This window comes from Chaetodon trifascialis, chromosome 23 (genome assembly GCF_039877785.1).
Source record: "Chaetodon trifascialis isolate fChaTrf1 chromosome 23, fChaTrf1.hap1, whole genome shotgun sequence".
In the NCBI taxonomy this organism is placed as follows: Eukaryota; Metazoa; Chordata; class Actinopteri; order Chaetodontiformes; family Chaetodontidae; genus Chaetodon; species Chaetodon trifascialis.
The window spans coordinates 5,433,115-5,455,186 of record NC_092078.1 but is presented as its reverse complement, the minus strand read 5'-3'; the positions used below and the strand labels follow the sequence as shown (position 1 = coordinate 5,455,186).

General features: G+C 41.8%; 5 protein-coding genes across 5 annotated transcripts; 4 read left to right on the top strand and 1 right to left on the bottom strand.

Moving 5' to 3' along the window:
- The first annotated feature begins 324 nt into the window (after positions 1 to 324).
- On the top strand, positions 325 to 2,009 carry LOC139351380 (zinc finger and SCAN domain-containing protein 31-like). The gene is made up of 2 exons (XM_070993253.1): positions 325 to 600; positions 708 to 2,009. Exons 1-2 carry the CDS (start codon positions 429 to 431, stop codon positions 1,472 to 1,474), a joined length of 939 nt encoding a protein of 312 aa, XP_070849354.1. The 5' UTR covers positions 325 to 428; the 3' UTR covers positions 1,475 to 2,009.
- A 1,268-nt stretch (positions 2,010 to 3,277) lies between these two features.
- LOC139351378 (zinc finger protein 239-like) lies at positions 3,278 to 5,346 on the bottom strand. The gene is made up of 2 exons (XM_070993250.1): positions 5,053 to 5,346; positions 3,278 to 4,907 (listed from the first exon to the last, which is right to left on the bottom strand). Exons 1-2 carry the CDS (start codon positions 5,222 to 5,224, stop codon positions 3,991 to 3,993), a joined length of 1,089 nt encoding a protein of 362 aa, XP_070849351.1. The 5' UTR covers positions 5,225 to 5,346; the 3' UTR covers positions 3,278 to 3,990.
- Positions 5,347 to 5,655: 309 nt separating this feature from the next.
- LOC139351771 (GTPase IMAP family member 4-like) lies at positions 5,656 to 11,289 on the top strand. The gene is made up of 5 exons (XM_070993778.1): positions 5,656 to 5,891; positions 6,979 to 7,402; positions 7,680 to 7,736; positions 8,500 to 9,752; positions 11,284 to 11,289. Exons 2-5 carry the CDS (start codon positions 7,114 to 7,116, stop codon positions 11,287 to 11,289), a joined length of 1,605 nt encoding a protein of 534 aa, XP_070849879.1. The 5' UTR covers positions 5,656 to 5,891; positions 6,979 to 7,113.
- An 852-nt stretch (positions 11,290 to 12,141) lies between these two features.
- LOC139351393 (E3 ubiquitin/ISG15 ligase TRIM25-like) lies at positions 12,142 to 15,500 on the top strand. The gene is made up of 7 exons (XM_070993269.1): positions 12,142 to 12,375; positions 13,146 to 13,529; positions 13,771 to 13,866; positions 14,013 to 14,246; positions 14,533 to 14,689; positions 14,775 to 14,834; positions 14,939 to 15,500. Exons 1-7 carry the CDS (start codon positions 12,142 to 12,144, stop codon positions 15,472 to 15,474), a joined length of 1,701 nt encoding a protein of 566 aa, XP_070849370.1. The 3' UTR covers positions 15,475 to 15,500.
- Positions 15,501 to 17,825: 2,325 nt separating this feature from the next.
- LOC139351365 (E3 ubiquitin/ISG15 ligase TRIM25-like) lies at positions 17,826 to 21,663 on the top strand. The gene is made up of 7 exons (XM_070993225.1): positions 17,826 to 18,059; positions 18,631 to 19,014; positions 19,178 to 19,273; positions 19,419 to 19,652; positions 19,937 to 20,093; positions 20,179 to 20,238; positions 20,343 to 21,663. The coding sequence occupies exons 1-7, from the start codon at positions 17,826 to 17,828 to the stop codon at positions 20,876 to 20,878; spliced, it is 1,701 nt and encodes a 566-aa protein (XP_070849326.1). The 3' UTR covers positions 20,879 to 21,663.
- The last annotated feature ends 409 nt before the right edge of the window (positions 21,664 to 22,072 follow it).

Sequence of the window (22,072 nt, the reverse complement as noted above, 5' to 3'; positions counted from 1 at the left end):
CACAACACACTCAACAAGTTAGTTAAGGAACAGTACGGAAGTATTAGGTGCAAATTATGTTTAAAAATAAGACGTTAAATGACGACTATGCATGGCCTCTAATATTTGACTCTAATGATTGATGCCATTTCGTGTAATATTTATTAGTTCCAGCGCGTCGAGTGGAGCTCATTTTCCCCAATTTTACAACCCGCTGGATGGTTTAACAATACATTTTGATTTTATAAGTTGGTAATACTTTTCATTTTGATCTGAAACTGTGAAGTAACTCTTGTCCAGCTCCGCCCTCCACAGTCGGACCTTAACAGTGTGACACCCAGCGGAAGTAAACACAACAAGCGCCAGCAGCGTGAGCTGCAGGAGTGAACTGGAGGACTGATTGTCGTCGCTGTAGCACAGCTAATTATTGAATTTTTAATTAAACAACAATGTCTTCAGTGGAACATTTGAGAGAGTTTGTCAACGAGCGGCTAACTGCTGCTGCTCAAGAAATATTGGCAGTTTTTACAAAAATTGTCGTCGAGTACGAGGAAGAGATCGATCGTCAGCGCAAACTGCTGGATATCGTTTGGAAACCTGAAGTAAAGTTACACAGGATAGGTGTGTAAAAACGACTTATTGTCATAACACAGGGGACAGAGAATTCTTCTTCTACTCAATATAGTAGTAGTAGTAGTATCTCTTCCTTTTGTTGTGTGTCCCTCCAGAGCTCCCACAGCAACATGTCTGTACGGAGAAGGAGGTTCACTGTGATCAGCAGCTGTGTGTTCAGGAGAGGAGCTCCAGTGTGGACCGAGAGGACCCAGAGCCTCCACAGATTAAAGAGGAGCAGGAGGAGCAGCTGCTTGTTCTGAAGCAGGAGACTGAAACCTTCATGTTGACTCCGATTTATGATGAAAAGGATCACAATGAACCAGATCCAAAAAATGACCACCAGCTCGTCCATCACAGCTCTGATGTAGCTGAGAGCCGAGATCAGAGAGGAGGCAGGAGTGGAGAGTCAGGATCAACTGAAGATGCAGAGCCAAAACTAAAGGAAAGACGTCAGAAGAGAGAAAGACACAGGAGTGATGCATCTAACTCTAACCTGTCAGAGATGAACTGTGATGCTCACACAGGTAAAAAGTCTGTCAAATGTGACACATGTGGAAAGACTTTTAAGTGTCAATCCAAGTTAAATCGACACATGAGAAGCCACACAGGTGAGAGACCGTATTCTTGTGACACCTGTGGAAAAAGATTCAGTCAAGCGTCAGTGTTGAACAGACACTTAAGAATCCACACAGGTGAGAAGCCGTACCTTTGCAAGACCTGCAGGAAAAGATTCTGCCAGATGTCACAATTGAAAAGACACATGTCAGTTCACACAGGCGAGAGACCGTACCTCTGCAAGACCTGCGGGAAAAGATTCATTGACTCATCAGCATTGAAAACACATGTCAGAATCCACACAGGTGAGAAGCTGTACATTTGAATCACCTTTCAGAAGAGATTTTGTCGGACTCGAGTTGAATCGGCACGTTAGTTCACACTGCTGAGATGCCTTACATTTGCAAAACATGCGGGAGAGATTTCAGACTTAACAGGAACTTGAAAGTCCACATGAGGACACACAGTTGAGAAGCCATACCTCTGCAAGACCTGTGGCAAAAGATTCAGTGACTTATCAACATTGAAAACACATGTCAGAATCCACACAGGTGAGAAACCGTACATTTGCAACACCTGGAGGAAGAGATTCTGACGGATTCAAGAGTGATTCACAGTGAGAGTTGAGTTGACCACGCTGGTGAGAGCGTGACCTCTGCAAGACCTGCGGGGGCGAAGCACAGTTGAACTCGTGGAAGTGAGAACCACACAGTTGCAACACTCGTTAGAGAACTTTTCCTCAAATGACATGCTTGAACAACCCCCTGAGGATCAATACACTGTACACAGGACAAACCATGTAGCTCAAACTCCTGCTGAGACGTGTTCCCCTCCTGAATAAAATACACTTTTGCATCTCTACGCTTGTGCATTGCTCCTTATTCTTTATCCTCACACACCACACCTGCAGAGTTTTTCTGCAGTTCCTGAATTTTTGTCAGTCAGCGCGGAATTGCATCAATCCCCCCAATTTGCCTGTTATGCTTTTCTAACTTATGTTGCTTTGCTCTGTTTGATTCAGAGGTGAGAAGTGGTGTCGACCCGCCAGCAGACGGTCACAGCTTGCTGTCTTACTGCGGAGGTTTTGTTCAAGGCCAGATTGAGTGCTTTGACAAACTTATTGAAACAAGTATGTCGAAGTTTTTCACAGAAGTAATGTACAGGGAGTGTATTAATAGATCCACAATGCGAGCCAGTTCTGCTGCTGCTGCTGCTGCTGCTGCTGCTGCTGCTTCGGTGGGTAAATGTACGAGTTTAGCCTCTTTGCAGAGCCCCGGAAAGGTTCCACTCAGACAACATCCATTGAAGATGAGACGTATTGGTTTGGAAAGCAGCCAAGCTTCAATTACCAAAAAAAAAAAAAAAGTAAAATTTAACAATAAAAATCGATCCAGATTGTCTACACAAGGAGTCGCTTCATCCTCATCTTTGTCCTGACTAACCTTATGAAATGCAAAAGAACATTATGGCGTATAAAAGTTTTTGTTAAGTGATAAACGATTCTGGAGTGTAAAGCTTGATCGTGTAAAACACGACAGTTTGTGAAATCACAAAGAGCTGAATGTGGAGCTCAGAGGGGTAACATGAAGCGGAGTTGATGTCCGTCCTTGTTACTGATATCAAACACATTTTGAATAAAACTTCATCAGTTGAAAGCAGAACGGAAAGCTCCCGCAGCTCCACTGTCTGGCGTTAACAGTGTGACACCCAGCGGGAGTAAACACAAGAGCCCGCACTGGTAGCTGCACTCCTGTGTCGAAGTCACTGGAGGACCTGTGGCAGTCATAGCAACACAGCTAATTGTTGAATATGTTATTGAACAACAGTGTCCTCAGTTGAGTATTTGAGAGAGTTTGTCAACCCTCGGCTAACTGCACTAGAATCCAATAAAAAGAAGTGAGTTCTGTTTGGCCAGTGTGCTGATAAATGTCACTATTGATCTGGAGTCACTGGGTCAGGTCACACAGTAACTGCTGTTCCCCTTCTTCACTTTCTTGTGCTCGACTGCTTTGTGTCCTTTCTCTGACACCTGTCTTCACAAATTTTGAGCTCAGAAAAGTAGATGAAACTTTTGAAAAAGCACGTTCAATACAAATATCTATATATAATAAACAATGAGATCAAGTGTGCTAATGAGGCAAATTTATTCATTTTTTTCAAAAACACTTTGACACATGAGCAACTCAGCATGATGATATTGAACAAGTTAGTGTTTTAAACAGTAATATACTGAAGTGAGGTATGTATAATGTTTCCATACACACACATTATACACATTATTCATATAAGGTCCCCAGGAACGCCGAGGGGTTGAACACGAGGGCTGGAGGTGAGCTAACGTCCTCCTCCTGCCAACACTGAGAGAGAAGACGACGCTGAATCCAGAGTCAATATCCAACTTGAAACTGGCTTCACCATCAGTCAATCAATGGATAATAAACTTTAAGACAGTACATGTAGTAACACTCATTAGCATTAAGTAAAAAAATAAAGTCAGTTCAATCAGGTGGTTTTTCAAACATGTCATTTGAGTAAAAGTTCTCAATGCAAATGCTTTGACCCTGCAGGTCGTACAGAGGTGTGGCCACGCACCAGCGTGGGCTCTTCTTACGTGGACCGTCAACTCAACTCTCACTCTGAAACCTTCCCCACGTTCAGCAAGCGTACGCTCTCTCACCTGTGTGGACTGACATGTGTCTTTTCAAGCGTGACAGCCGGCAGAATCTCTTCCAACAGGTGATGCAAATGCACGGCTTCTCACGTGTGCGTGTCCTCACGTGGACTTTCAAGCTGCTGTTATATCTGAAATCGTTCCTGCATATTTTGCAAATGTATGGTCTCTCAGCAGTGTGAACTGATGTGTCTTTTCAAGTCTTGAGTCCGACGGAATCTCTTCCTACAGGTGTTGCAAATGTACGGCTTCTCACCTGTGTGGATTCTGACATGTGTTTTCAATGTTGATAAGTCACTGAATCTTTTCCCGCAGGTCTTACAGAGGTACGGCTTCTCACCTGTGTGGATTCTCATGTGGACATTCAAGATGCTCCTGGATCTGAAATCTTTCCCACATGTTTTGCAAATGTACGGTCTCTCACCTGTGTGAACTAACATATGTCTTTTCAATTGTGACATTCGACAGAATCTTTTCCCGCAGGTCTTGCAGAGGTGCGGCTTCTCACCTGTGTGGATTCTTAAATGGGCGTTTAACACTGACGTTTGACTGAATCTTTTTCCACAGGTGTCACAAGAATACGGTCTCTCACCTGTGTGGCTTCTCATGTGTCTATTTAACAAGGATTGACACTTAAAAGTCTTTCCACATGTGTCACATTTGACAGACTTTTTACCTGTGTGAGCATCACAGTTCATCTCTGACAGGTTAGAGTTAGATGCATCACTCCTGTGTCTTTCTCTCTTGTGACGTCTTTCCTTTGGCTCTGGCTCTGCATCTTCAGTTGATCCTGACTCTCCACTCCTGCCTCCTCTCTGATCTCGGCTCTCAGCTACATCAGAGCTGTGATGGACGAGCTGGTGGTCATTTTTTGGATCTGGTTCACTGTGATGGTTTTCATCAGAAGTCGGAGTCAACATGAAGGTTTCAGTCTCCTGCTTCAGAACAAGCAGCTGCTCCTCCTGCTCCTCTTTAATCTGTGGAGGCTCTGGGTCCTCTCGGTCCACACTGGAGCTCCTCTCCTGAACACACAGCTGCTGATCACAGTGAACCTCCTCCTCCGTACAGACATGTTGCTGTGGGAGCTCTGGAGGGACACACAACAAAAGGAAGAGATACTACTGTGATGGAGAAGAGAAACATGGAGACATGCGAGCTAACTAGCATACATTTAACCAACTGGCATTACATTGAGTAGAAGAAGAATTCGCTGTCAAGTCGTTTTTACACACCTATCCTGTGTAACTTTACTTCAGGTTTCCAAACGATATCCAGCAGTTTGCGCTGACGATCGATCTCTTCCTCGTACTCGACGATAGTTTTTGTAAAAACTGCGAATATTTCTTGAGCAGCAGCAGTTAGCCGCTCGTTGACAAACTGTCTCAAATGCTCCACTGAAGACATTGTTGTTTAATTACAAATTCAATAATTAGCTGTGCTACAGTGACGACTATCAGTCCTCCAGTTCACCCCTGCAGCTCACGCTGCTGGCGCTTGTTGTGTTTACTTCCGCTGGGTGTCACACTGTTAAGGTCCGACTGTGGAAGACGGGAGCTTTTCTTTCCGCTTTAAACGGATGACATTTTATTTAATACGTGTCTGTTTGATGTCAGATCAAGGATGGACATCAACCTCTCTTAATTACACGAGGACCTCTTTTATAAACCGCTGATTTGAACTAAAAGCCGCCTTGTTTGTGACTTCACAGATGACGATTTTGCTAGATGCATCTGTCACTTAATAAAGACTTCTATATCTTACAATACGGGATATTAGCCCATAAAAAAACAAAAATAAAAGAAACTTAAGAGTTTAGCCAAATTTAGACATACAGCGGAATCCCCCCCCCCCACCCATCCACACACACACACACACACACACACACACACACACACACACACACACACACACACACACACACACACACACACACACCTGAAACAGAAAGTGAAAATGGAGCTAGCATAACTCTGAATTAGAGCACAGGAGAAGACACAGGACAGAGGACAGCTGTCTGCTGGATGCAAGCCATTCTTTCTCTTCACAGATCTCTCTTTCAACAACGTGGAAGGTAAGTTATTAATTGGCACTGCTCACTGTAACTAACTATGAGATAGTGTGATCATATTTGGAACATGCTGTCAAATCAGTGGACCCACTGGCTAATGCAGAACATGCTGAAATATCTAAACATGCAGCCTCCTGTGTGGAAGGACGAGTCACATGTTTGGTATCTGTGACGGGTCGATCGTTGTGCTTTCTAATGTTTCCCCTCAGAAGGAGATGTGAAAACAGGGGAATAAAGAGACATAGAGGGAGGACACAGGAGAGAGAGTGTGAGACAAAGTGATTAAACAGAAACTGCAGCTTGAACCACCAAAACACCCCTTCTGTGACGTGCCATTGCACCCTTTCAGCCACCTCCAGATGGCAGCACAAGCAACATTAGCTGGAGTCGAGTTTCTGGCCTGTTGTCAAGTTAAAGTGCAAAGTTCTCTCTCCTTTGCCAACTGATGAGAGCAGAGTCAGGGAAATGTGGCTGCAGGGATGCCATGTTGTTAATGGCATGCAGAGTTTTGAAAACACATTGCAACTTTATGCATGAATTTTACTGTTTTTGATGCCTATTCTCCAATTTATTGGGATATGGATTCTGATACCCTCAGAAAATATATTTGTTTTCATAACGACATTAAAGAGTCTACTGGCACACTCAGGCTGTGCATAGTCGTGTTTTGAGCTGAATGCTAACATTAGCATGCTAGCATGTACACAATAACAATGCTATTGATGTTAGCATGTATGTTTATCGTGGTCACTACCTAAGGTTACATTTTGTCAACCTCATGGTGGTGTCAGAGGAGAAATCAGGGGATCAGAACCCTTGTTGACACCACTGGCTGTTAAGTGAACTGCAGTCAGCATCCTGTTTCTCACACTTGCCGTCCATGAGCGAGCATCAACGTTGAAGTGAACACTTAATGCTGGAAAATAAAATATAATCATATTTTGAATAACATTACAGAAAATGTCATCGCCTTGTCATTTAGAGAATCAATGCACATTTTGTCTGCCAGCACTGCAAACAAATAGAAAATTCTGATACAAATGTACAATATTAATAATACATTTCCATTTTTCTCCTTCTATTCTGACAGCAAACATCTGAGTGATCTGGTGGAAGAACTGCAGCGGCCAGTGTCATTGATAGCAAATACTGGTAAAAAAACAAAGGGGACAGCTGCAGAGGTAACCAGTTCCAGGTGGCTGAGCTGCTCTACACAATAGACAAGATGGTGATGGAAAACAACGGAGGCTACTCCACCAATAAAGTTCACAACAATGTCTCTAAGAGTGTTTGGATCAAACTGACAGGCCCTGCAGCAGAGTCTTTGGCCAAATCTTTCTTTGGGCCAGCAGTTGTAGTTTTGCAAGACAGCAAGGGATCGAGAAGAGGAGCAGAAGAGGGAGCAGCAGAGGAAGACGATGCAGCAATGATGCGAATGCCTCCAGAGCGAGAGGCTGGAGGTGTGGAAGAAACTGGAAGAAGAGGAACAACAGCAAGAGTCAAAACAGCGTCAGGTAAAAAGCACTTTTTGTCGGAGCGAAAATAATGGTGGGAGCATTTTTATAGCTAATATTGAAGAACAAAAGAGAATGGCAAATGTTTTAATTTACTACATTTCCCACGAACAACCAAATGCTCAATATCAGAACTATAAACCACAGTTCTACATTGCATGCAAAGTCTTAATAAACGTGAATGAATATTGAAAATATTTCTAAGTGTGAGAGAAGAAGCAGAAAGCTAAGAGGATGTTTCAGTATTAGTTACTCTTCATCATTTTTTTCCTTCTAGTGTCACCGACAAGGATTGTCATCGCAGGAACAGCCCGAGCTGGAAGAAGCATCAAAGGTAAAAACACACATATACACAAGCCTCATATCCATTCCCACACAAATATACCACATACTCTTACACAAATACTTATTGTGCACATACATCTACATCTGGCACTGGAGGATTTTTAAATCATGAAGTTTTCTCTCCGGCTGCACGGTGGCGCAGCAGGTAGTGCGCGTGCCTCACAGCAAGAAGGTTGCCGGTTCGATCCCCGGGTCAGGCGGGGCCTTTCTGTGTGAAGTTTGCATGTTCTTCCCGTGCATGCGTGGGTTCTCTCCGGGTACTCCGGCTTCCTCCCACAGACCAAAAACATGCTCATTAGGTTAATTGATGACTCTAAATTGTCCATAGGTGTGAGTGTGAGTGTGAATGTTTGTCATTACATGTGGCCCTGCAATCGGCTGGCAACCGGTTCAGGGTGTACCCTGCCTCTCGCCCATTGTAGCTGGGATAGGCTCCAGCCCCCCGCAACCCCGAAAGGGATAGGCGGTATAGATAATGGATGGATGGAAGTTTTCTCTCCAATTGCTTCATTTTCACCCTAATTCAGCCATTAATGTGCACAGTAGCAAAATGTTCTCCACTCAGATTTTTGGCAGTGACATTAACAAATGTTGTCAGCAGTATCTTTTCTCTGCAATATTATTTTATTACATCTAATATTTCTGCACGTGTGTCTTTTCACTAAAAAACATCCAGAATCCAAGTGGCAAGGTAAGAGAGCCAACCCAACACAAATGCACCGTGTTCATTTTATATCATTGTTCTCTTCCAGTGTTAAAAACATACAGGATTGTGCTGCTGGGAAAGAACAGAGCTGGGAAAAGCAGCCTGGCAAACACGATCTTTGGAGAGGATGTGTTCAAGATAAATCACACTTCATCCTGGCGAACGCACGAATGCCAAACAGCGTCCAAATCTGTTGGTGGAAGAAGAATTACTCTGATCGACCCTCCTGGTTTCTTTGACTCCAGCTCCACAGAGGAGGAGCTGCTGCCTGAGATAGAGAGGTGTATCGCAGAGTGTGCTCCTGGGCCTCATGCTTTTTTCATTGTGCTGAATGTGGAGGAGGTCACCAAATGGGAGATGGATGTCATCGCTAAAATATTTCAGTATTTCTCTGAGGAAGCTTTAAAACATGCTGCCGTTGTCTTTACTCATGGTAACCAGCTCCCGCAAGGAATGAAAATTGAGGAGTTTGTTGATCAGAATGAATGTCTCGGTGATCTGTTGGAGAAATGTGGTGGCCGCTGCCATGTCGTTGATAATACATACTGGAAGAACAACCAACACAGTGACTACAGGAGCAACGAGTTCCAGGTGGCAGAGCTGCTCAACACAACAGACAAGATAGTGATGGAAAACAGAGGAGGCTGCTACACCAATAAGATGCTACAAGCAGCGAGCAGAAAAGTAGGGCAAGAGGATGTCAGAACAATAGTGGGAAACATGATGCAAGGAGACACCGGCAATAAGGCTAACAGCAGCGTCTCGAAGAATGTGTGGATCAAATTTACAGGCAGTGCAGCAGAATCACTGGCAAGAGGTTTCATTGAGCCAGCTGTTATAGTTTTGCAGGGAACTGGGGGAGAAGATGAAGAAAGAGATGTAGATGAGGAAGCAGAAGCAGAAACAAAAGAAGAAGAAGGAAAAGAAGAAGAAGACAAAATGGAAGAAGAAGAACCAGCACCAGAAATAAAGAAAGATGCAGAGGAAGAAAGACCAGGAGAAGTAGACATAGAGGAGGAGGAACGTGCAAAAACAGAAGAAGAAGAAGAAGAAGAAGAAGAAGAAGAAGAAGAAGAAGCAGTAACTAAAACAAAGAAAGATGCAGAGGAAGAAAGACCAGGAGAAGTAGACATAGAGGAGGAGGAACGTGCAAAAACAGAAGAAGAAGAAGAAGAAGAAGAAGAAGAAGAAGCAGTAACTAAAACAAAGAAAGATGCAGAGGAAGAAAGACCAGGAGAAGTAGACATAGAGGAGGAGGAACATGCAAAAACAGATGAAGAACCAGAAGCAGAAGAAGCAGTAACTGAAATAAAGAAAGCAGCAGATGAAGAAAGACCAGCAGAAGTAGATGCAGGGGCAGGAGCTGCAGCTGCAGGGGCAGGAATGGCAACTGCAGCAGCAGTAGCAGTAGCAGTAGCAGTAGGACTTTTAACATTTGGAGGACTAATAGCAGGAAGAATAACCTGGCTGGTATCAAAAATTAAATGAATTAAAGCTTTTTTAAAGGACCTGCCTCATTGCTACTGTTTTCATTTTGTCTCAAAGTACCAATCCTTGGCACCCTCCTCTTATTGTTTGGAGCAGTATTATCATTTTTGTTGTTGGCGTTATTATTCTTGCTATTATAGAAGTACAGAAATATTTCTAGCCCCAGTTCCAAAGACACAATGTGGCCCTTTGCTAATGCATAGCATACTCAACTGAACAGCACAAAGACAATATATTTAATGACTTGTATAAATATCTGCTTATTCTGAATTTGATGCAGCAAAATGTTTCAAATAAGTTGGGACAGGAACAACTAAAGACTGAGAAAGTAGCGGAATGCTCCAAAAACACCTGTTTGGTACTTTCCACAGGTAATCAGGTTCATTGGTGACAGGTGAGAGTATCATGATTGGGTATGAAAGGGGCATCCAGGAAAGGCTCAGTCGATCACAAGTGAGGATGAAGCATTACTTTGTGAACACATGATTGGATAAAGGAGATTAATACATGGGCTCAGGAGCACTTAAAAAAAAAAAAATTTAAAAAAATCTGTGTCTTAGGACGCACCTTTTTAAACATGCTTCCTGTTAGACATCTTATCACCTGCTGCTGTCTTTTATTACAATGTTAACCAGTGTGCTTTTATGCTGAAAGGTTTTGTTTTTGTATCACTGTGCGTGCGGTTTTGCATCACTGGCTGTTGTCACTTTGGGTCTAGAAACGCAAACTATATTCGCAAATAAAGAGAATTATTACTATTATTATTCTTATTATGTTTCTTCTTTAAGGTGTTTAGATGATCTGCCAGACTTATGATTCAGTGTAAGATTTAACCGATGAATTGCTGTCGCACCTCCACACCACTTTGTACGCTCTTTTAGAAATGGCCTGTATTCTTTTCCTTTAAATATATTTTCGTGTTATGACAGTAAAATGAGGCGAGGGGAGGGTTTTTGGTGGACGTGCTGCGCAACATCCCAAAACTTTGCTGAGTGTGACTGAAAGTGTTCTTCTGTAACATTTGTCTTTTTAGGCTGCTTGTAGGATGCTCAGTGTTGCTACAGTTTATCTAATTATTATTTCATTGTGGAATTTTGACTGAAGTGGACATCAGTGCAGAGAAACATCAGGAAGAGTTACATCAAAGGTTTATTATAACCGTTTATCTATAGAAAATATTTCTAAGGGAATTCAAATGTAACTCTGAGATCAAGAATCTGAAAGAATATCTTTTAATAATGGTTTTGTTTTCATTAGTTTGATTCTTTATTGAAGAGATTTTGCATTTTGGTTGTGAGTGATTCAACAGTAGCTGTGTGTTGTGTCTCTTTTGTTGTGCCAGCTTTAATCAATTCAGACCATGAATGATAAGACTTTAAGTTTTGAATAATTTCAGAATTAGATTAAAAATCAATTCTGTATGGGACAGATGAAGGACACTTGCTATATATATTTTTTTTTTGGGGGGGGGGCAATTTTGACTCTTTATTTTAACTTAGCGTCTCTGTTGATGAGTCTGTTTTGTGGTGCTACAATAAATTCAAGATATAATTTGTTTTTTCATGTTTTAAAAATTTCCATTCTGAGTTTACAGTCTGTTCTTAAATACAACACGTAGTAAACTCAACCACACAGGCCGAAAAGACAAGGGCAGAGAGTACCCTTATTGCTCACCTCAGTTCATGTGTCTTGTCCCTGTTCTGTATCTTTCAATAAAGTCGTTGTAAAATTGATATTGATATTGAAGATATGTATTTTTTTTAATCATTAATTTCTTGGTGGATGTTCTGGGATGTAAGGAGAATTTCAACAAATGATGACTTCAACAAAAGTTCTTCACCAACTCTGGCTTTAAGGTACATGTCAGGTTTTGAAACAAATTGTTTACATGTAGTTATAACTAGCAACAAAGTAGCCAGATACACATGGCTCAAAGTGAATCTAGTTAGTTTATTGCTACTTTACACCTGGATAAAACTTGCAGTAACTAAATAGACCAATCTAGAACTAACCATGAACTGGCAACTGAATAGAAAGTAGTTTTTTCAAGGCACATGTGTAGCTTGTTTGCGCTCACAATGGAGGAGCTGTGCTCTTGAAAGCCCCCCCCCCCCCCCCCACCCCACACTGTGTGAACCCTGACCATTAAGATAAATGAAACTCACCTGGTCTCTTCCCTGTCTTAGTGAAGCACATCAAAATGGCTGAGCAGCAGAAAGATGCTGCTGTGTTGGATCAGAATCAGTTCTGCTGTTCAGTGTGTTTGGACCTGCTAACAGAGCCTGTCACTCTTCCCTGTGGACACAGTTACTGCAAGAGCTGTATTAAGGGATGCTGGGACCAAGGAGAGGAGAAGGGAAAGTACAGCTGCCCTCAGTGCAGGGAGACCTTCAATCTGAGGCCTCAGCTGAGGAGGAACAACATGCTGGCTGAGGTAAAGCACACCAAGAAGTGCTGGCAGAAACAGTGTAGAGGTGGTCAGAGTGTTGGAGGTAGTTAGGTGAGAAATACTTGAATGGCCGCCTTCTCAGTGTGGTCCATCAAAAGCCAAATATGTGAGTGAGTTTAACATATTTAAAATTATTGCTGTTATCAAGGGCTGCACGGTGGTGCAGCAGGTAGGGCGCGTGCCTCACAGCAACAAGGTTGCCGGTTCGATTCCTGGGTCAGGCCTTTCTGTGTGAAGTTTGCATGTTCTTCCCGTGCATGCTCATTAGGTTAATTGGTGACTGAGTGTGAATGGTTGTGTGTTTGTGCCCTGCGATCGACTGGCGACCGATCCAGGGTGTACCCCCATCTCTGGGATAGGCTCCAGCACCCCCCGCAACCCCGAAAGGGATATGCGGTATAGAAAATGGATGGATGCTGTTATCAAAAATACTGAACTAATACTTCAGTCAAATTATGATAGTAATAAGAGCTCAGATTGAATCTTTAATTGTGCCACCACATGGCCATAAGCATTTCACTTTGTGGTTCACAAAAATTGACTCCTTTTTTCTCTTCTCCGTAAGCTGCCTGCTTAAACCACGACCATTAATATACAAACTACAAACTGGTATTCCACCAGTAGGTCTGACTGCAGTAGCAGGATGCATTTAAATGGCTGAAAGTGGTCAGGAGTCAACAAATACTACCGTACAAGTCCTTTTGTCCTGTATGTCATGGAATTGAAAGTATATCTCACCAACTTCCCTTCTGCAGGTTGTGGAGACGTTAAAGAAGTCGAGCACCCAGCAGGCCTCTCCTCATGCTGCTGCTGCTGATGTGGACTGTGCCGGCCCAGCAGATGTTCCCTGTGATTTCTGCTCTGAGAACAAACCCAAGAAAGCCACGATGTCCTGCCTGACGTGTCTGGCATCTTACTGTCCAGCTCACATCAAGCCTCACCACAGTGTCCCTGTGCTGAAGACACACCAGCTGGTCTCTGCTACAGTCCCACTGCAGAACAAGATGTGCACGAAGCACAACAAGCTGATGGAGGTCTACTGCCAGACAGACAAGAAGTGTATCTGCTATCTGTGCATTGTAGATGAGCATAAGACGCACCAAACGGTGTCAGCTGCAGCACAGAGGGCTGTGGAACAGGTACAACGACCACCGATTCCTAAAGAGTTTGGATGCTGTGTAAAATGTAAATAAGAACAGAATGCAGTGAAAATGAACTTGGTTTTAGTGACAGAGATTCCACAGAAGTCCACTTTCAAATTCAATGCTGTTTTTATTCTGACTTATGGATGATATTAATGGCTAATGACTGTTAATGATTTAATTATTCTAATAAAGCTGTTCAGAATGAGGAATTTCCTGCACCAACACTTTCTTTCAGAAACAGCTGCTTGTGAATCAGAAGGAAGTCCAGAAGAGCTACAAGAAGCGGGAGAAGAATCTGAAGAAGCTGGTCCAAGCTATGATGGATTTCAAGGTATGGAAATTAGACTTCAGTATTTGATCCTTGTCTGTGCTGACCGTGGTGTGCTTATAAACCACCACTGTGTCAAAAATAAAAAATCTGAACTTAAATGTAAGATAATTTAAAAAGAAAAATCTTGATTTTCTTTGTATGAACAGAAGGGAAGCCAGACTACACTGAAGACCAGTGATGAGATCTTTGATGAGCTGATCACCTCCATAAAGAAAAAACGCTCGTTGGTGAAGGATCTAATGAAAGCTCAGGAGAAGACTGCCATCGCTCAGGCTGAAAAGCTGCAGGCGCAGCTGGGGGAAGAGATCACCAAGCTGAGGACAAGACACACTGAACTGCGACAGCTTTCTCATGTGGACGACCACATCCACTTCATTCAGGTACCAGACAGGAGCTGCACTCACTCACTCACTCTGTTGAAGTTTAAAGCTGCTCAACAGTGACATCTGCTGGCCACATCTGACAGTGCAACATATTATGACCACACTGGAATATCAAGTTTTCATTTTGTTACAACTTCATTGAAAGCTTGCTGGTGATGTATTCTTTGGACCAGGAAGTTTGGCAAATGAAGGAAACTGACCTCAAATACACTACATTGTATATGTTTTTATATACAGTAAATATTGTGCTAGTAACATTTTTTGTTTTTATTTCTGTCCTCAGAGTTTCAGGTCCCTCTCCTCCTCCTGTCCAGACTTAAGTCCTGCTCCTGTTGTTTGTCCTCCAAATTCATTCAAGACTCTGACTGACTGCTTGTCTAAGCTGGGCGAGGACGTAGAGAGCCTCCTGAACAACGCATGGCCCAGGATCACTGCCACAGGTACCTGACACAAATCTACAAATCCAGGGTCATATAGTGGTTTTATTCACATCCAGTGATATTTAGGACTTTTCTTTTTTGTTAGTGTCTACCATAGATGTTGTGTTACCACCTGTGCCAAAGACCAGAGAAGAGTTTTTACGCTGTGAGTAAAACACTTAGTTCCATAATATACCAGCACATTAATAATGAACCGAATCTTAAGAGGCTGATGTTAATATAGTTTTTTCTGTTTTGCTCTTCTGTCAGACTGCTGTCCTCTAACACTGGATCAGAACTCAGTCTGCGGGGAATTGTCCATTTCACAAGAATACCGGCGGGTGACGAGTGAAGACTCTACGGTACCTTATTATGATCCATACGGACAACAAAGTCTTGTGAGGATCGGCCAGGTCTTGTGCAGAGAGGGTTTGTCACAGCGATGTTACTGGGAGGTCACATTTTCTGGTTGTACTTGGTCTGTGGCAGTGTCATACAAAGACATCAGCGGCCAAGATTTTGGAAATAATAAGAAGTCGTGGAGTTTGGACTGCTCCCCTGATGGTTACTCTTTCCGACACAACTCAAAGACCAGAACAGTGTCAGGCCCTCGATCCTCCATGATCGGAGTGTACCTGGATTATCACTCAGGCACTCTGTCCTTTTACAGCATCTCTGGCACGATGACTCTGCTTCATAAAGAAAGCACCACGTTCACTCAGCCTCTCTATCCTGGCCTCATGCTCAGGGATTATTCATCCCAGTCAACTCGTGGATATTATGCACAACTGGTCAAGTTATGGTGATAAAACATACATTGGGGTGTTTTTGTGTGTGTGTGTGTGTGTGTGTGTGTGTGTGTGTGTGTGTGTGTGTGTGTGTGTGTGTGTGTGTGTGTGTGTGCTACTGTTGATCAGGCTTTAATTGGCTCTCCAATATAACTGGATACCCCCAGCCTGTGTTGAGATGCACTCAGTTTCCAGTTTACATTTAGATAAAACCAAAGCAGACTAAAGCAACAGTCCTGTAATAAATCCAACCTTTGGGAAGACTTGAGGTGATTCAACCGAGTGGCCAGTTTGGAGGCTGCGGTTTGTTGTGCTGTTTGAGCTGTGTTATGTTTCTATTATTTACTTATTACATACTTACATTAGGAATAGTTACATACAACAAAGGTTTATTTTAACCGTTTATTAAAATGACTTTGTTGGTAGATAAAGACTAGACAAACTTTATATTCTCTCTATTTCTGTATGTAGAAATATTTCTAAGGAAAATCAAATGTAATCCTGAGTTCAAGAATCTGAAATTATGTGAAACAATTTCTTTTGATAATGGTTTTGTTTTCATTAGTTTGATTCTTTATTGAAGAGATTTTGCATTTTGGTTGTGAGTGATTCAACAGTTGTTGTGTGTTGTGTCTCTTTTGTTGTGCCAGCTTTAATAAATTCAGACCATGAATGATAAGACTTTAAGTTTTTAGTAATTCCATAATTAGATTAAAAATCAATTCTATATGGGACAGATGAAGGACATTTATTGTAGTATTTTTTTTGGGGGGGGGGGGCAATTTTAGCTCTTTATTTTACACTTATCAGTGTCTCTGTTGACGAGTCTGTTTTGTTGTGCTCCAATAAATTCAAGATATAATTGTTTTTTTCATGTTTGAAAAATTTCCATTTTGAGTTTCACTCAGAATCAACAGTCTGTTCTTAAATCTAAAAAATATATTTATTTATTTTTTAATAAAAATATAAAGTCAACCACACAAGCCGAAAAGACAAAGGCATAGAGTACCCTTATTGCTCACCTCAGTTCATGTGTCATGTCCCTGTTCTGTATCTTTCAATAAAGTCGTTGTAAAAATTGATATTGATATTGAAGATATGTATTTTTTTTAATCATTAATTTCTTGGTGGATGTTCTGGGATGTAAGGAGAATTTCAACAAATGATGACTTCAACAAAAGTGCTTCACCAACTCTGGCTTTAAGGTACATGTCAGGTTTTGAAACAAATTGTTTACATGTAGTTATAACTAGCAACAAAGTAGCCAGATACACATGGCTCAAAGTGAATCTGGTTAGTTTATTGCTACTTTACACCTGGATAAAACTTGCAGTAACTAAATAGACCAATCTAGAACTAACCATGAACTGGCAACTGAATAGAAAGTAGTTTTTTCAAGGCACATGTGTTGCTCATTTGCATTCACAATGGATGGGCTGTGCTCTTGAAAGGCCCACCCCCCCACACACACATACACATACACACTGTATGATAGTGATGGGAATTCCGGCTCTTTTTAGAGAACCGGCTCTTTCGGCTTGGCTCACTAAAAAGAGTCGGTTCTTTCGGCTCCCAAACGGCTCTTCAGATTTTTTTGTTGCTTTAATCGATATATTACCAATAATAATGTAACATTATGCACAAAATGAATTAATAATGTAAAAAAAAAACTGTATTAGACTTTTTATTTATATATGTTTATTATATAAATATGCCTTTATTTTTTCACTCTACAGTGAACTTTCAACTAATCTAAACTTTAAACTTTTTCATGCTAAGCAACTTTAAAGTCAAGCAACACAGAATCCCTGAAAAACACACGACACACCAAAATATAAATTAAAAATATTTAACAGCAACAGCAGCAACAGTTGCAGACGACACACTGGCACCTTCATTAATACCAGGATCAACTGGTCGCTTCTCCAGTGGAACTGTTGGGTGGACAGTTCTTAAGTGCCTGTGGTTGTTGGTGGAGCCGGCTCGATATGAAATTTTCATCCTGCAGACAATGCACTCTGCTTTGGAGCCATCAATATAATTAAAGTGACTCCATATGTGGCTCCCTTTTCTGTTTTCACTCATTTTCTTAACTTACTTTTGGTTGATAAATGTCCCTCCGTGTTGCTCTCTCTCTGCTCTCTTGACCCCTTCGTGTGCTGCTGCTGCTGCGTGTGTAACTCCCCCCCTCTGCTCAGCGCAATGAGCTCCCGCCCAATCAGGAGCCGGCTCCCGTCGTTCACTTCAAAGAGCCGGCTCTCAGAGCTGTTACGCTCGCGAACGACACATCACTACTGTATGAACCCTGCCCACTAAAAGAGAAACGAAACTTACCAAGACTCTTCCTTGTGTTAGTGAAGCACATCAAAATGGCTGAGCAGCAGAAAGATGCTGCTGTGTTGGATCAGAATCAGTTCTGTTGTTCAGTGTGTTTGGACCTGCTAAAAGAGCCTGTTGCCCTTCCCTGTGGACACAGTTACTGCAAGAGCTGTATTGAAGGATGCTGGGACCAAGAAGAGGAGAAGGGAAAGTACAGCTGCCCTCAGTGCAGGGAGACCTTCAATCCGAGGCCTCAGCTGAGGAGGAACAACATGCTGGCTGAGGTAAAGCACACCAAGAAGTGCTGGCAGAAACAGTGTAGAGGTGGTCATTAGTTAGGCGAGAGCTATTTGCATGGCAGCCTTTTCAGTTTGGTCCATTGAAAGCCAAACATGTGAGTGAGTTTAAGTATAACGTATAACATATTTAAAATTATTGCTATCATCAAAAATACTGAACTAATACTTCGGTGAAATTATAATAGTAATAAGAGCTCAGATTGAATCTTTAATTGTGACATCGCTTTGTGGTTCATAACACATGAAGCTTGTAAAAGAAAAAAGTTTATCTTCTCTGTAAGCTGCCTGCTTAAACCATGCCCTTTACTATACAAACTGAATTTCTAGGTAAAATAATTTACAACTTTTCTTAAACCACCCAACCAGCAAATGTGCTTGTTTTTAACACATCTGGTGGCCAAAATCGGTGGCTATTCCACTAGCAGGTCTAACTGCAGTAGCAGGATGCATTTAAATGGCTGAAAGTGGTCAGGAGTCAACAAATACTACCGTACAAGTCCTTTTGTCCTGTATGTCATGAAATCGAAAGTATTTCTCACCACCTTCCTTTCTGCAGGTTGTGGAGACGTTAAAGAAGTCGAGCACCCAGCAGGCCTCTCCTCATGCTGCTGCTGCTGATGTGGACTGTGCCGGCCCAGCAGATGTTCCCTGTGATTTCTGCTCTGAGAACAAACCCAAGAAAGCCACGATGTCCTGCCTGACGTGTCTGGCATCTTACTGTCCAGCTCACATCAAGCCTCACCACAGTGTCCCTGTGCTGAAGACACATCAGCTGGTCTCTGCTACAGTCCCACTGCAGGACAAGATGTGCACGAAGCACAACAAGCTGATGGAGGTCTACTGCCAGACAGACAAGAAGTGCATCTGCTATCTGTGCATTGTAGATGAGCATAAGACGCACCAAACGGTGTCAGCTGCAGCACAGAGGGCTGTGGAACAGGTACAACGACCACCGATTCCTAAAGAGTTTGGATGCTGTGTAAAATGTAAATAAGAACAGAATGCAGTGAAAATGAACTTGGTTTTAGTGACAGAGATTCCACGAAAGTCCACTTTCAAATTCAATCCTGTTTTTATTCTGACTTTCCAACACTTTCTTTCAGAAACAGCTGCTTGTGAATCAGAAGGAAGTCCAGAGGAGCTACAAGAAGCGGGAGGAGGATCTGAAGAAGCTGGTCCAAGCTATGATGGATTTCAAGGTATGGAAATTAGACTTCAGTATTTGATCCTTGTCTGTGCTGACCGTGGTGTGCTTGTAAACCCCACTGCGTCAAAAATAAAAAATCTGAACTTAAATATAAGATCATTTAAAAAGAAAAATCTTGATTTTCTTTGTATGAACAGAAGGGAAGCCAGACTACACTGAAGACCAGTGATGAGATCTTTGATGAGCTGATCTCCTCCATAAAGAAAAAACGCTCGTTGGTGAAGGATCTAATGAAAGCTCAGGAGAAGACTGCCATCGCTCAAGCTGAAAAGCTGCAGGCGCAGCTGGAGGAAGAGATCACCAAGCTGAGGGCAAGAGACACTGAACTGGAACAGCTTTCTCATATGGACGACCACATCCACTTCATTCAGGTACCAGACAGGAGCTGCACTCACTCACTCACTCCGTTGAAGTTTAAAGCTGCTCAACAGTGACATCTGCTGGCCACATCTGACAGTGCAACATATTATGACCACACTGGAATATCAAGTTTTCATTTTGTTACATCTTCATTGAAAGCTCGCTGGTGATGTATTCTGGACCAGGAAGTTTGGCAAATGAAGGAAACTGACCTCAAATACACTACATTGTATATGTTTTTATATACAGTAAATATTGTGCTAGTAACATTTTTTGTTTTTATTTCTGTCCTCAGAGTTTCAGGTCCCTCTCCTCCTCCTGTCCAGACTTAAGTCCTGCTCCTGTTGTTTGTCCTCCAAATTCATTCAAGACTCTGACTGACTGCTTGTCTAAGCTGGGCGAGGACGTAGAGAGCCTCCTGAACAACGCATGGCCCAGGATCACTGCCACAGGTACCTGACACAAATCTACAAATCCAGGGTCATATAGTGGTTTTATTCACATCCAGTGATATTTAGGACTTTTCTTTTTTGTTAGTGTCTACCATAGATGTTGTGTTACCACCTGTGCCAAAGACCAGAGAAGAGTTTTTACGCTGTGAGTAAAACACTTAGTTCCATAATATACCAGCACATTAATAATGAACCGAATCTTAAGAGGCTGATGTTAATATAGTTTTTTCTGTTTTGCTCTTCTGTCAGACTGCTGTCCTCTAACACTGGATCAGAACTCAGTCTGCGGGGAATTGTCCATTTCACAAGAATACCGGCGGGTGACGAGTGAAGACGTTATGGTATCTTATTATAATTCATACGGACAACAAAGTCTTGTGAGGATCAGCCAGGTCTTGTGCAGAGAGGGTTTGTCACAGCGATGTTACTGGGAGGTCACATTTTCTGGTTGTACTTGGTCTGTGGCAGTGTCATACAAAGACATCAGCGGCCAAGATTTTGGAAATAATAAGAAGTCGTGGAGTTTGGACTGCTCCCCTGATGGTTACTCTTTCCGACACAACTCAAAGACCAGAACAGTGTCAGGCCCTCGATCCTCCATGATCGGAGTGTACCTGGATTATCACTCAGGCACTCTGTCCTTTTACAGCATCTCTGACACGATGACTCTGCTTCATAAAGAAAGCACCACGTTCACTCAGCCTCTCTATCCTGGCCTCATGCTCAGGAGTTATTCATCCCAGTCAACTCGTGGATATTATGCACAACTGGTCAAGTTATGGTGATAAAACATACATTGGGGTGATTTTGTGTGTGTGTGCTACTGTTGATCAGGCTTTAATTGGCTCTCCAATATAACTGGATACCCCCGGCCTGTGTTGAGATGCACTCAGTTTCCAGTTTACATTTAGATAAAACCAAAGCAGACTAAAGCAACAGTCCTGTAATAAATCCAACCTTTGGGAAGACTTGAGGTGATTCAACCGAGTGGCCAGTTTGGAGGCTGCGGTTTGTTGTGCTGTTTGAGCTGTGTTATGTTTCTATTATTTACTTATTACATACTTACATTAGGAATAGTTACATACAACAAAGGTTTATTTTAACTTTTTATTAAAATGACCTTGTTGGTAGATAAAGACTAGACAAACTTTATATTCTCTCTATTTCTGTATGTAGAAATATTTCTAAGGAAAATCAAATGTAATTCTGAGTTGAAGAATCTGAAATTATCTGAAACAATTTCCTTTAATAATGGTTTTGTTTTCATTAGTTTGATTCTTTATTGAAGAGATTTTGCATTTTGGTTGTGAGTGATTCAAGAGTTGTTGTGTGTTGTGTCTCTTCTGTTGTGCCAGCTTTAATAAATTCAGACCATGAATTATAAGACTTTAAGTTTTTAGTAATTCCATAATTAGATTAAAAATCAATTCTATATGGGACAGATGAAGGGCATTTATTGTAGTTTTTTTTTTTTTTGTTTTTTTTTTGGCAATTTTAGCTCTTTATTTTACACTTATCAGTGTCTCTGTTGATGAGTCTGTTTTGTGGTGCTACAATAAATTCAAGATATAATTTGTTCTGTCATGTTTTAAATGTTTCCATTTTGAGTTTCACTCAGAATTTACAGTCTGTTCTTAAATACAACACGTAGTAAAGTCACCCACACAGGCCGAAAAGACAACGGCAGAGAGTACCTTTATTGCCCACCTCATGTGTCATGTCCCTGTTTTGATATTTCAATGAAGTTGTTGTAAAAAGTGATATTGATATTGAAGATATGTATTTTTTTTAATCATTAATTTCTTGGTGGATGTTCTGGGATGTAAGGAGAATTTCAACAAATGATGACTTCAACAAAAGTTCTTCACCAACTCTGGCTTTAAGGTACATGTCAGGGTTTGAAACAAATTGTTTACATGTAGTTATAACTAGCAACAAAGTAGCCAGATACACATGGCTCAAAGTGAATCTGGTTAGTT

Coding starts and splice junctions, on each gene's coding strand:
- LOC139351380 (XM_070993253.1), top strand. CDS start 429: ATGTCTTCAGTGGAACATTTGAGAGAGTTTGTCAACGAGCGGCTAACT. Junction 601..707: donor AGTAAAGTTACACAGGATAG/GTGTGTAAAAAC, acceptor GTGTCCCTCCAG/AGCTCCCACAGCAACATGTC.
- LOC139351378 (XM_070993250.1), bottom strand. CDS start 5,224: ATGTCTTCAGTGGAGCATTTGAGACAGTTTGTCAACGAGCGGCTAACT. Junction 4,908..5,052: donor AGTAAAGTTACACAGGATAG/GTGTGTAAAAAC, acceptor GTGTCCCTCCAG/AGCTCCCACAGCAACATGTC.
- LOC139351771 (XM_070993778.1), top strand. CDS start 7,114: ATGGTGATGGAAAACAACGGAGGCTACTCCACCAATAAAGTTCACAAC. Junction 7,403..7,679: donor AAGAGTCAAAACAGCGTCAG/GTAAAAAGCACT, acceptor TTTTCCTTCTAG/TGTCACCGACAAGGATTGTC. Junction 7,737..8,499: donor AGCTGGAAGAAGCATCAAAG/GTAAAAACACAC, acceptor GTTCTCTTCCAG/TGTTAAAAACATACAGGATT.
- LOC139351393 (XM_070993269.1), top strand. CDS start 12,142: ATGGCTGAGCAGCAGAAAGATGCTGCTGTGTTGGATCAGAATCAGTTC. Junction 14,690..14,774: donor GCCCAGGATCACTGCCACAG/GTACCTGACACA, acceptor CTTTTTTGTTAG/TGTCTACCATAGATGTTGTG. Junction 14,835..14,938: donor CAGAGAAGAGTTTTTACGCT/GTGAGTAAAACA, acceptor CTCTTCTGTCAG/ACTGCTGTCCTCTAACACTG.
- LOC139351365 (XM_070993225.1), top strand. CDS start 17,826: ATGGCTGAGCAGCAGAAAGATGCTGCTGTGTTGGATCAGAATCAGTTC. Junction 18,060..18,630: donor GGAACAACATGCTGGCTGAG/GTAAAGCACACC, acceptor TCCTTTCTGCAG/GTTGTGGAGACGTTAAAGAA. Junction 20,094..20,178: donor GCCCAGGATCACTGCCACAG/GTACCTGACACA, acceptor CTTTTTTGTTAG/TGTCTACCATAGATGTTGTG.